Source organism: Nomascus leucogenys, chromosome 16, assembly GCF_006542625.1.
Source record: "Nomascus leucogenys isolate Asia chromosome 16, Asia_NLE_v1, whole genome shotgun sequence".
NCBI classification, from domain to species: domain Eukaryota; kingdom Metazoa; phylum Chordata; class Mammalia; order Primates; family Hylobatidae; genus Nomascus; species Nomascus leucogenys.
The window spans coordinates 75,850,695-75,863,274 of record NC_044396.1 but is presented as its reverse complement, the minus strand read 5'-3'; the positions used below and the strand labels follow the sequence as shown (position 1 = coordinate 75,863,274).

Sequence of the window (12,580 nt, the reverse complement as noted above, 5' to 3'; positions counted from 1 at the left end):
AGTATATCTAAATATCTATATGTAAACATAACACAATCATTTGTTCATTCTTCTATTTTATGTTTTAAATTTTTAAATGATTTTTTAGAGCTGAGGTCTCGCTATGTTGCCCAGGCTGGCCTCAAACTCCTGGGCACAAAGGAGTTCTATCTTCAGCCTCCGGAGTAGCTGGCACTACAGGTGCATGCCATCACACGTGGTCTCATTCCCCTTTCTATTGACTTTTGGGTTGTTTCCAATGTTTTGCTATAATTACACACAATGCTGCTACTTGCCTCTTAAGACTTTCTTAGGATTAGAACTGCTGGACCTCAGGATACACAAATGCTCAACTTTACAAGATTGTGCCAAATTGTTTTCTACAGAGCTTGAACCAACTTATAACTCACCAGCAACAACAATTTATAGGTGTCTCAGCTCCGAGTCTCACACGTGTATATCTGGGGTTCTATCTTAGAGCCCTCTTATGGTATATGCTTTGCATCAGTGACCAGCATATGGTGCTACCTCTCCAGGTATTCTCCATAGCCGGAATACACAGGCCCAGCAATAGAAACGGGAGTACCTTACAGTGGAAAAACCTAGCAAACACCATCTTACCCAATAAGGAAACATCACCAGTGATACATATTGACATCATGTACCCTATGATATGTTGTACTGGTGGGAAGGGCACATCACCTTTGTAGTATCCTTTCTGATAAAACGTAGCCTCCATCTAACCATGAGGAAACATCAGACAAACCCACATTGAAGGACGTCTTACAAAATAACTGACCAGTACTCTTTCTAGTGTCAAGGTCATGAAAGACTGAGAAACTTATATATTGGAGGAGACTAATGAGACACTGATGACTAAATACATGCAATGTGGTATCCTGGACTGGATCTTGACAACGAAAAGACATTAGTGGGAAAACTGGTAAAAGCCTAATCAAGTATGCAGTTTAGAAAATACTAGTACCAGTGTTAACTTCTGAGTTTTCACAGACCTGCCACAGTTTACAGGTGTCCACATTAGGCGAAGCTCAGTGAAGGGTACAGGGAACATCTGACTATCTTTGCCACTTTCTGTAAATCTGAAATTACTACAAAATAATTAATTTTTTGTGGGTTTTTTTAAGTACAGGAAAACCACAGCACCAAACCATGGTTGTATTTAAAATTAAGACAGGAACTTTCAGAAAATGAAACACATTTTCATAGTAACTTGATCAATACCACAGTTTATTTGTAAACATGTTATATGTGTCAATAATCAAATTGACAACACTTTATAGATGTCATTGTGTAATATTAACATCCTAACAGAAAACGATCCACTGTACTCAGTTACAGTTTGGTATTTCAAAATCCTTAAATACAAATTGTATTTGAAACACTGAACACAAAAAAGAAACATGAATGGCAGACAAAACTGAAAACATCAAGTAAAAGAAACCAATATTCCCCTCTCCCCCCAAAAAATATAAAATCATCTGATTACATAATTTAAAAAAGAAACAAAGGAAATCAGATGATCATATTTTTTAATGATATAAAGTTGCATTTCTTCAAATCCATTTTAGAGGTGAAATTGTACCAATATTAAATTCTATGTCTTTTTTGATATTGGTTCTTTTTTCCCTCTTGGTTTCTAAAGAATGTTTGCCAGGGTTTAAATTACATTAAAGAAGCGGGGAAAGAAAGGAAGGAACGTGGTAAAAAGCCAAATGAAATTAACTATTTGCAAAATAATTGGATATAAATTTTTCATGAATCTTCTTTGGCAAATAACAAAGTCTGCACTTTAAATTTACCTTTTTGTTGAAATGGATCAATACTTGTAAGATTTGAGAGATTACATGAGTTAATGTATAAGTAAAACGAAGCCAAATTCACAAAGCAAGGTGCAAACATCAGCTTTTCACATTTTGCTAAAAGCTCTAAAAATGCACTCTCCCTCCTTAAGAGTATCAGAGGTCTTCAGCTCGGAATCCGATGATTACTCTTGCCTCATTCAACACAAGAAACCAGAGGGGACCCCATGGTTTTTCAGTACTTTCCCTAAAATTCATGATCACGATTAGGTTCTATTTCTTCCTCCTTTATCTCTCAAAGGAAATATAGCAGCAAATCACTCCCATATTTTAAGCTTTAAATTCACCAACAACTGGGTTCACTGCCAACAACTACAAAAGTTCAATTCTTTATTAGTGTACATGTCATTACAGTTGGTTTAGATGGTTAATATAGGAATAAATAAAATAACTACAGTTCAAACAAAGGAAATTAAAATGAGACTAAGAGCCCTGATCAAAAAAAAAAAAAATACTTACAACTTTCAGCTGAAAAACTGTAAAAGTTACATACATACATACCTAATGGTACTAGGAATGTACAATATCATTATTGGAAAAATAAGTGAGTGACTCAGAGTCATAAGAAATTATTTTAGTATTTTTTCTTTTATAGACAAACATAACATACACATGGTTTCTACCTTCTATAAGACAAAGTAGAAAACTAACCATTACTGAATTTACCTCAAACACAGCACTGACTGTGCCACAGATAACATGGTCCAAAATATTCAATTCTATAGATAGGCCATGGTATTCAATGCATGGTTAAGTTTTAGGAAAGGCATATATTTCCTGAAGTATGTATGTTAAATACACAAATATCTATAAATAACAAAAAGTTGTCAGCAAAAACGTTTAGGTTATTAACATTCCCAAACTTCCTAACATTTTAAGTGTTTTAGATATATGTTGTCTGACCAGTTCGTTTGGTTACAGTTTTAAACTAGCAAACCATTACCCTATAAGAGGAGCTAAACTAAACTATAACACTGCACAAACTTCCCAAGGAAGGTAACTTGAAAAGTCTAAAAAGTGATTCCAATTATTCTAATTAACATTTGAGATGCTAAAAGAATCAATGACTCAAGAAACACTTTGAAATAATTCCATTTTTCATCATTTTCTAATAAAGTATTCACATAAATTTAAGATCCAGATTGCTTAAGAGTATGTCTTCAAAGTAGGTTTATCACTAAAGCATTCTGATCCAAAGACACAGTCTTAATGCTTCTAATATGTTAATTCTAACCTAAAATCACAATCCTTGGTTTGAAAACATCAAAGCTAAGAACAAAAAAATAAATCAGGGTGAAAATGTGCAGCAGCTATAGCTACAAGAGTGGAAAATAAATTCTATTTTTTCCATAAAGACTCTATGAAAATATAAAGCCCAAAGTCAGTGACAACAGAAGTCCACATATAAATGGTGTTTAAAAATAGAAAGTTTTCTAAAGCTTCTCATGAGATGTCAATGAATAGTCATAATCTTGAGTTAAGACCTTATAAATCAAGGTTAAGTTATACATAACTATGCTGATTTACATACCTTCTACAATGTCCAACTGACATACATAATTTACAGACACCCACAGGAATTCATAATGCCCTATCATATCATCTCTCAATACTGGATGTTTATTGTTTTATAGTTTTACTACTTTAAGTACCAAGAAGCCTTTTCAGAGGAAGAGTTCCATCTCTTCCCTTGATCCCCGAAAGTATAGGTAACAAAATATAAAATTAAACAAGATTTATGTTTGATAAACTAACATATAAAATTACCATTGCAATTTTCATAGTGACTGCTTATAAACATAACAGTCATCATAAAGCCTATAAAGTATATACTTAGTTTTATAAAAGAAATGCAGATTGTCTCAAGGTAAAAAATACAGTGCTGGCTGCTAAAAAGCACTTTGTTGCAATAAGATGTGCAATAATGAGCAAAACTTCAGAAAACATGAATATGTTCCCCAAACTTTTAATATTAGTTAAGCAAGAATTGCACTGCAGCAGCAGGATGCTTTTTAGTGGCTGACACTATAAAGCTAACGTTAAGAAAGAAAAAAGGCAGAAAGTGTGAGCAACAAATGGTGTAACCAAATTATTGCAAATGGAGATTAGCAATAAGAAGTGAGGAAGGTGACCGTCCACTCCATTCTGATAAGACACCATCTTTAAATATTAAGTTTTTTGCAGGAAGTGGAACACCCATGTCAGCATACGATGACTGTGAAAGCAAACTTGAAAAACTGGGCTCTGTGTGAATATCCAATGTTGAAGCACCTTCCTAAAAGATCAAGAAACAAGAGAAATTATGATATTCAATACTTTACCAAAACCACTTAATATAACTAATGAGAAAGAGAGACCTTGATTACCTGAGAAGTGTTTATGGATTGCAAAGCAGTACAGGAGATGCAAAGATCTACACTGTGAGCCCAAAGCAATCAATGACAGGTATTAATATGTGCAAAAGTGATTAAATGTTAAACTGTAGTAAGTCCTTTTAAATAGAAATAAGAGGCTATGGGACTGTGGGAAAAGCAAAAGTTCATTTTTAGAAGACCTAACCTAACCCCAAAGTATTACCTAACAGAAGAAAAATCTCTAAAAAAAAAAAAAAAAAAAAACTTACAAAGGCCAGGTGCAGTGGCTTGTGTGCCTGTAATCCCAGCACTTTGGGAGGCTGAGGCGGGTGGATCACTTGAGATCAGGAGTTCAAGACCAGCCTGGCCAACATGGTGAAACATCTTCCTACTAAAAATACAAAAAAATTAGCTGGGCGTGGTGGCACATGCCTGTGATACCAGTTACTCGAGAGGCTGAGGCAGGAGAATGGCTTGAACCCAGGAGGCAAAGGTTGCAGTGAGCCGAGATCGTGCCACTGCACTCCAGCCTGGGCGACACAGCCAGACTCCATCTCAGGGAAAAAACAAAACAAACAAACAAAACAACCTTACAAAACACTAAGCACCAGAATAATCCATCTACTCCACGCTTCTCAGATTCATATATTCCGCACGAACCTCTCCCCAGGACTCCAGGCTCAAACATCCACCTATCCGACACTTTGTTTCAGATGCTTCCCCATGCACTCTATACTCAGCATGCCCATCATTGAACTCTCAAATTTTCTCTCACCTCTTCCTCCCCAGTCTTCCCTATTTTACACATTCAGCTAATCAAGAAACGTAAGAATCATTTATGATCCCCCCCTTCCCTCCACAGCCCTAATCTCTTCCTCACATTTAATTCATCAAGTTTTATCAACCTGTCTCCAAAATATATCCCAAATTAGTTTAATTTATTAATTCACTATGGCCAAGGCCTTCACTGCCACAACAGACAGCCCAGTATTGACAGAATTTTGAAATTTTTCCATTTATTGCATCCTTATAAATTTTCCATTTTTGCCTATTTTTATAAAATAGTCCATCAGAAATAACATCTCTCCCCTGTTTAAAAGTCTTTAATCATTTCTCTTTGCACTCAGCATAAAATAATAGTTCTCTAACATATGCCAGAAGGCCCTGCACACCGTGCCCTGGCCCTCTTCTTCAACCTCACCTCTTGCTTCTACCCCTCCTTCATGAGGTTTCTGCCACACTGGCCTTCATTTGTTTCTTTGTTCACTGGACATTTCCCAGACACAGGATGTACAGACCTAAGCTCTGCCGGAATATTCTTTTCCAACTTTTTGGCTTCAGCTTACATATTATCCTGCACCTATTGAAATTAGGTCTACATGCAGATTTCATCATAGTTGGCTCCTTCAAAGTACTTATTAAAATCTTTTAGAACTTATATATCTTAATATTTATCTGATTATTGTCTCCCACAACATCCTCTAAGTTCTATTAGTATCTTACACATCACTGTTTCCACAGCACTCAGCAAAGAATCTGGCATACGTCAGGGTCAAGCATTTACCAACTGAATGAATGAAGTAAAACTCCAAAATATTGATTTCATAACGTTGAATTAGATATTCTGAACAGAAATATTCTATTTTAAAAGTTTACCTATAAATCAAGTCTAGAATATTCTTTCTTTCCTTGGGGATGGGGGGAAGACAAAAAGTCCAGAACACTGGCCTTCACTGCCACAACAGACAGCCCATCCTGGCAGTGGAGAATCGCTTTAGTTATTGGGAAGTGCACTATAACCAAAAACTGACAACTAGCATGGTACACAGCCCATAAAAGACACTTAACACATTTCTGTTGAATAAAGCACTGGCACAGAACAAAGAGATCAAGCTTTGGTCTCCGAAGACCTGGCCAGTGAAATGTGCAAGTCAATTAACTTCTTGAATCTCAATATCTTCATTTGTACAATAAAATTAATGTTTATTTCATATCTTGCTGCTGTGGTGACTCAAAAACAAACATAAAAGTGTTGTGCATACTTAAAGCTCTGTACAAGTACCCTTTGGACTTTTTGGTTTTTGTTACCTGGAATGAGTGAACGAAGTTAAGGACTTGCAGAGAGAGTTTTCTACTGGAATGTAAGAGGTTTTGAAGGCTGGAAAAAAAAGGCAAGAAACAGTTTAAAACAAACATAAAGGCAAGAATGAGTTTCTCATAAGAGTTTAATTTTAGCAATTTAAATTCATCTATATATCCTGGCCAATCACAAAACATCTTAAAAAACAATTTCAATGTTTTTCATCAATGAAATTTTTGCTTGTTTTAATAATAGGGAGTAGTCATGCATTAAAAGTCCATTTTGAAATAAAATATATCGTGTAACTAAAATCAAAGTTATTGCTTTTAAAAAATTCAACTATTAGTAAACATAAATGTTAAATGAAAGAAAACTTTTCAAATGAAGATTTAGGCACTCTGAGGAATGACAACTATAACACAACCTTTAAACAGCCAAAGTAATTGCAAAAGACAACCTGATAACAGATTAAACACACACCAACCTACCTAAATATTTTTCAAATATGTAAGTCAGTAAAAATTATAGTGGTAATCTTTAAAGTTCTATAGTATTTCCATTTTTTACTCATGTGTATTATTTTGTTTTTAGAGAACAGATATTGAAATGGCCAACTGAGTACTCTTCATTTGCTGATAAAAGCTACACTACACCATTTAAATGAATTATTGTCCAACTTCATTTTCTGAAATAAGATCTTGACTTGTGGATTTCACCTCTCCAAGCCACCTATTGTGACAATCAGATTCAATTATATTCTTTCCTGCTAACCCAGTTTGTCTCAGAACCTTTACAACATTGCCTCTTAGCAGCTGCTCACAATGGATCAGAGCTGGTATATAAGATAAAACCTACATGTCATCTTTAAGGAGTAATACATATTCATTTTAGAAAATGTAGAAAGTGAAGAAAATTTTGCAAAGTCACCATAATTCCACCACAAAAACCAATCACTATTAACAGAATATAACATGAGTGTGTGTATGTTAGGAGTGAGAGAAATGCAGAGAAATTTTCTGTAGACATACATTTTTTAAAACCTAGGTTCATACTCCATTATCAGCATGCCCATTTCACCACACCCTCACCTCATCTAGATTACTAAATAAATACAATCAAAACATGTGCCCAAAATGTTTGCCTGTGACTAATTTCTGATCTAGTGAAATTTAATTTTGAAAAATACAGCAAAACCCTTAAACTAGTGATCTCTATTCAATCAACAAATATATACAGAACAATTAACTGTGCTCATGTGGAATAAAAGTAAGATATAGTAACTATTCGCTGACAGCTTAAAAATCGATACGAAAATATGACAGTGAATATAAACCCTCACCTCTCTTTTCTGCAAAGGCCATGTGTAGCAATTTTCCTACAAACTTTCCGGTTTAATTCGGAACTGAACAGTGGAATTCCAAAACACAGCTCGAGAGGAACCCAATCTGCTTCTGTTGTGGCACCTAAGAAAGGATACATAAACTTATTTTTTTATCATATATATCTACTTATATATTTATTATATATAACTGACAAGGGTTTCTTAACTTGAGGTTCATAGATTCCTCCTGCCCCGCTGATATCCACCAGTGGGCTTGGCAGGGGAGGAAGAAATTGAAGGGGGCCAGTTAATCTCTAAACAGGATAGGCATTTTTGGGGTATAAACATGTGTCTGAGAAGGTACATAGCATTCATCCAATGTTCAAAGTAGTCATTTGCCCAAAAAAGAGTATTGCAAGACATCTGTAAGATGAGAGAATGAATCAAAACTTTTACCACAGGAATAAGGTTATTAATAAGTTATTTTCAAGTCATAATTTTATACTTGAATTATTTTTCTAAGTATGTAAAAAGGCTTCCTAGAAAAGTCTTATTTAAAAGTCTTATGAATAATAAGAATAGACAAATGGCATGCAAATGCCTTAACATAAAAGTTAAACCTCAGAAATTAGTCTAATAATATTGGAAAAAGTTTTAGCACCATACCAGAGGTTTGCTTCATTGTTGAATCTATAGTTGCTTCTTCAATGACCATTTCAAATGACTCTGTACTCCCATTTACATCTGAGCCAGAAGCCAAATCAGGTTCTCCTTGTAATTAAAGGGCATACACAATATTAGGATTCTAGCAGTTAGCAGAAGCTGCCAATAAATCAGTCCTAACATGGAAAAGACTTCAGACAATAGTAATGATGATAGAAAGAAAATGCATAATCCTTGGCTCAAAGAAGTGGTTTTAAACAGGGGAGCAATTTTGATCCCCAAGGGACATGAATGAAGACAGGGATGCTATTCATATCTATGAATGCTAAACATCTGACCATACACAGGACAATCCTCCACGAAAAAGAATGATCCAGCTCATAGTGCTAAGTGCACACAGTGCTAAGGTTGAGAAACCCTGACCTAAAGAAACCAAAATTCAAAACGAAGGACCCAAGTTACTGAAGCCGTTTGCGCCCCTGTGGAAATATACAGTCTGATTATGTTATTACTCTTCAAAGTTCTTTTCTGACTCATTATCTTTCAGCACAGAAGATCCTCCAAGATCCCTTAGACCTTATCTACTTCTCTACTCTCATCTTCTACTACCGTCCAACAAATCCTTTCTTTCGGCCACAATGAACTACTGTTCTCTAATTCCCTCTGCCTGAAAGGCTGCCACCCTCCAAAAACACACTTTCTTTTGTCTACCTAACTCTTCAATTTTCAAAACTCAAACTTCACCTTCTCTAAAAGGCCTTCTCTGTGCTGTATTAGCGCTTTATGCAGACCCCATCATAGTCAATAACACCACACTGTATACTGACTCACTCGTCTCCTCTCTGGGGTTTTCATCCTTGGAACAACATTGTCTTTTTTGTTTCTTTTTTTTTTTGTAGAGACAGGGTCTTGCTCTATCGCCTGGACTGGTCTCGAACTGCTAGCCTCAAGCAATACTCCTGCTTTAGCCTCCCAGAGGACTGGAATTACAGGTGTGAGCCTGTACCTGGCCATGTCTGGCCTGGTCTTATTAAATTGCTTCAGCACCTAAGCAGGTATTCCATAAATGTTTGTGGAATGAATGACATAAAAAAGGAGAGCTGTAGTAGACATGCTTTGAAATGACTGCTTAAGTCATAGCCCTCTTCTCTAGAAAATGCTCCTGCAATATTTGGCAGTCAACTATTTGGCCAAAGACAAATGAGATAGGAGTAAATACCTATCTCAACGGGAGCCAATCCAATCTACTGGATGGCAAGTAATCAATCATATTTTCTCAGAATTTCAAACTAAGAGGCTCATAGAATACTGTCAATCAATGGGAGATAATGAAAGATCTCCCAGAGTCAATGGACAAGAACTGGCACCATGGCAACCCAAACCACATATATGCCAATATTATGCCAGGGCAGAAACAACTAGTAAGCATGAGAAGGTGATTTGAAAATGGATTTTCAAATTAAAAAAAAAAAGTAAGTGATATCTAAGGAAAATTAGCTATTGTCAATACGTAGGACAGATTGGAGATAGAAAGGAGAGGCCAGAAAGGCTAAGCAGGGAATGGCTGCAACAGCACATGTTTAAGGTTTAAAGTTCAAGACCCAGACAAGAAAAGCAGTCACAGAGAACTCAAAATGAAGAGAAAGGGGATGAAATGGACATGAGAGACTTATGTAAAGCCTAATTCACAGAACTTGGAAACTAACTGAACATAGTGGAAAAAGGAAAGAATGAGACAAAGATAAGATTGTAGACCTAGATAATTAAGACAATGGTACCTTTTGACAGAAAAAGTTGAAAGGGAAAAACTATTAAGTCAATTTTGGAAACATTTGTATAAAGAGACTTGAGTTTTGAAACCATCACCCTATAAAGCTAACCTAATAAACACAGATATGACAGTAGAGCACCCAAAAGTCCCAAACCATTCTGTAGCCCAATCCTATTTTCTTCATTTGAACAACTGACATTTGTCCAAATGATGTTCCAAAATATTTCCTCGTGCTTCAGTGAAAGAATATTGACTATTCAATAATTTAGCATCCCCACAAAGGTCTGCTGCTTTTCATATATTAACACTGTGTCAAACTCAAAACCAATTATCTTAATCCAAAGAATCCAACTATTGGCTAACCTCTCTCATCAGAAGCATCACTGAGTTTTCTATTTGCAAGTTGGCTGGAAGCATTCAACATGGTGACATATCCACAGAGATGCTGTAAGTCCACTCTGTTCCTTAGTATCTGCAATGCTTTATGAACACCCATATTGACACGAGTGAACTCTACAAACAGAATGGACATCACATTAATGAACAGCTTCTAATAACACAACGCCAACAGCTTAAACATACTTTATTAAACAACTCTTAGAACTACTTTTATACTTTAATACATCACAATTGATTCCAATAAAGAAATATATAAAGTTGTTCTTCTTACTGAAACTACAGCTAACAATGTACTTGACATCACATGCCTAAATTATTTATATCTTAACTCAAGTTCTCATAAATATGTGAACTTATAAAAGAGAAAAATGCTCTATATTCAAATATAAAGAAACCTCTTTTTTATAATTCACACAATAATCCCCCAAGGCAAAGGATCTACTAAGCAGTTTTTGAGATTTTATAAATTTTAAGATCCTGTTGTCACTATCTGCATCTCCAGGTAAACAATTATTTTTTTCCTTAGACTTTATGAAGTATTAGACAGTTGTGTGAATGATAAAAAAGGAGAAACAGAGAAGAGTCTTCCATCTAGGCAGATACCTACTTACTCTCTTTATTCCAAGACAGACTAGTAGTCTTTCAAAAATCCTAAAGGGGTCTTATTCTAACAGTTCTTTGTGGATGGCAAAGCACATGACAAAAAACTACTTTTGCCAATACTCTTTAGTAGCAAAGAACTTAGAACTTAAAAATTTTAAGAATTCATTTCCTGCCATGTTTTCCACCAAACTGTTGACATGAGTAATAATTACAATAAAAAAAAAAAAGTCAATAGATACAATTCAAAAGGTACCTCCTTGTAGTTCCGTTTCATCAAATGGAAATGGGACATGGACAGTTTCTCCTATCCCATGCAGACCATGCCCCTAAACATAAACAAAAGTTAAAAGGTATACAAGAAACCTTCATTTCCAATCACTGATATTCAAAAGTAAATACGATTGTGTCATAGAATGGTATATTCCATATTACTAACTCATCAAAATTCTTTCAACAATTTTCTATTTTTCTACAGCAAGCAGTGACAATCTTATGTGTATAATAATCTATAAGGCAATGTTTCTCAAATTGAATGTATAGGCCAATGAAAAAAAGGAGGCTAATTTAACAGGTAAACCAGGTGTTAGCCAAGTGAAGAGTGAATGAGGCCAAGTTTATTCACACAAAGGTTAGCTAGAGTTCTGAGAGGGAAAAGTGGCGGAAGAATCCCCATAATCACATAGCATACCACAGGCTAAGAATGCAAAACTCAAAAACCTGCCCTGAAATAAAATATATTCAGAATTACTTGCTACAATATTATAATTACATATAATTGGAAACAACCAAAATGTCCACCAACAGGGGACTGGTTAACTAAATTAGGAGACATATCTTCAATGGAGGTGCATAAATGAAAGAAAGCTATGACCTGCAATGGAAAGATCTCCAATTGCTAAATGGAAAAGGTAAGGCGCACATCTGTGTGCAGGTACTTGCATATGCATAAAGACACTCTGGAAGGATACAGGAGAAATGAACAGATGAAATTATCTGATTTGGAGGAGAGATGGGGAGTGGAAACTTGGTAGACAGGGTTAGCAGGGGAGTGATACTTTTCTCTCTATACTTTTTTTTTTTTTTTTTTTTTAAGACAGAGTCTTGCTCTGTTACCCAGACTGGAGTGCAATGACACGATTTTGGCTCACTGCAACCTCCACCTCCCAGGTTCAAGCAATTCTCCTGCCTCAGCCTCCTGAGGAGCTGAGATTACAGGCGCCCGCCACCACACCCGGCTAACTATTTTTTTGTATTTTTAGTAGAGACTGGGTTTCTCCATGTTGGCCAGGCTGATCTCGAACTCCTGACCTCAGGTGATCCACCTGCCTCAGCCTCCCAAAGTACTGGGATTACAGGTGTGAGCCACCGTGCCCGGGCTCTCCACCTTTTAATAACGTTTTATTTTTGAATCATGTGAATGTACTATTAGTTCAAAAATTAAATTTAAAAAATCTGAGTCTACCCACTTCACTCTCATGTTACAAATGATAATTGAGTTTCATCTCTCACATTCAATTAATATTGTTCATT

The 12,580-nt window shown here is 35.6% G+C and overlaps 1 protein-coding gene across 2 annotated transcripts in view; it reads right to left on the bottom strand.

The window, feature by feature from the left end:
* Positions 1 to 1,198: 1,198 nt before the first annotated feature.
* FAM91A1 (family with sequence similarity 91 member A1) overlaps positions 1,199 to 12,580 on the bottom strand; it is a 46,584-nt gene continuing 35,202 nt past the window's right edge. The window contains exons 19-24 of one of the 2 annotated variants that reach the window (XM_003256183.2): positions 11,304 to 11,376; positions 10,412 to 10,561; positions 8,281 to 8,385; positions 7,633 to 7,756; positions 6,302 to 6,371; positions 1,199 to 4,134 (exon numbers count right to left, since the gene is read on the bottom strand). In XM_003256183.2, coding sequence (XP_003256231.2) covers positions 3,949 to 4,134; positions 6,302 to 6,371; positions 7,633 to 7,756; positions 8,281 to 8,385; positions 10,412 to 10,561; positions 11,304 to 11,376 — 708 coding nt within the window. In that variant the 3' untranslated portion in view covers positions 1,199 to 3,948. The remainder of the gene's footprint in view (positions 4,135 to 6,301; positions 6,372 to 7,632; positions 7,757 to 8,280; positions 8,386 to 10,411; positions 10,562 to 11,303; positions 11,377 to 12,580) is intronic. The other variant, XM_030795193.1, reaches the window with a different exon arrangement.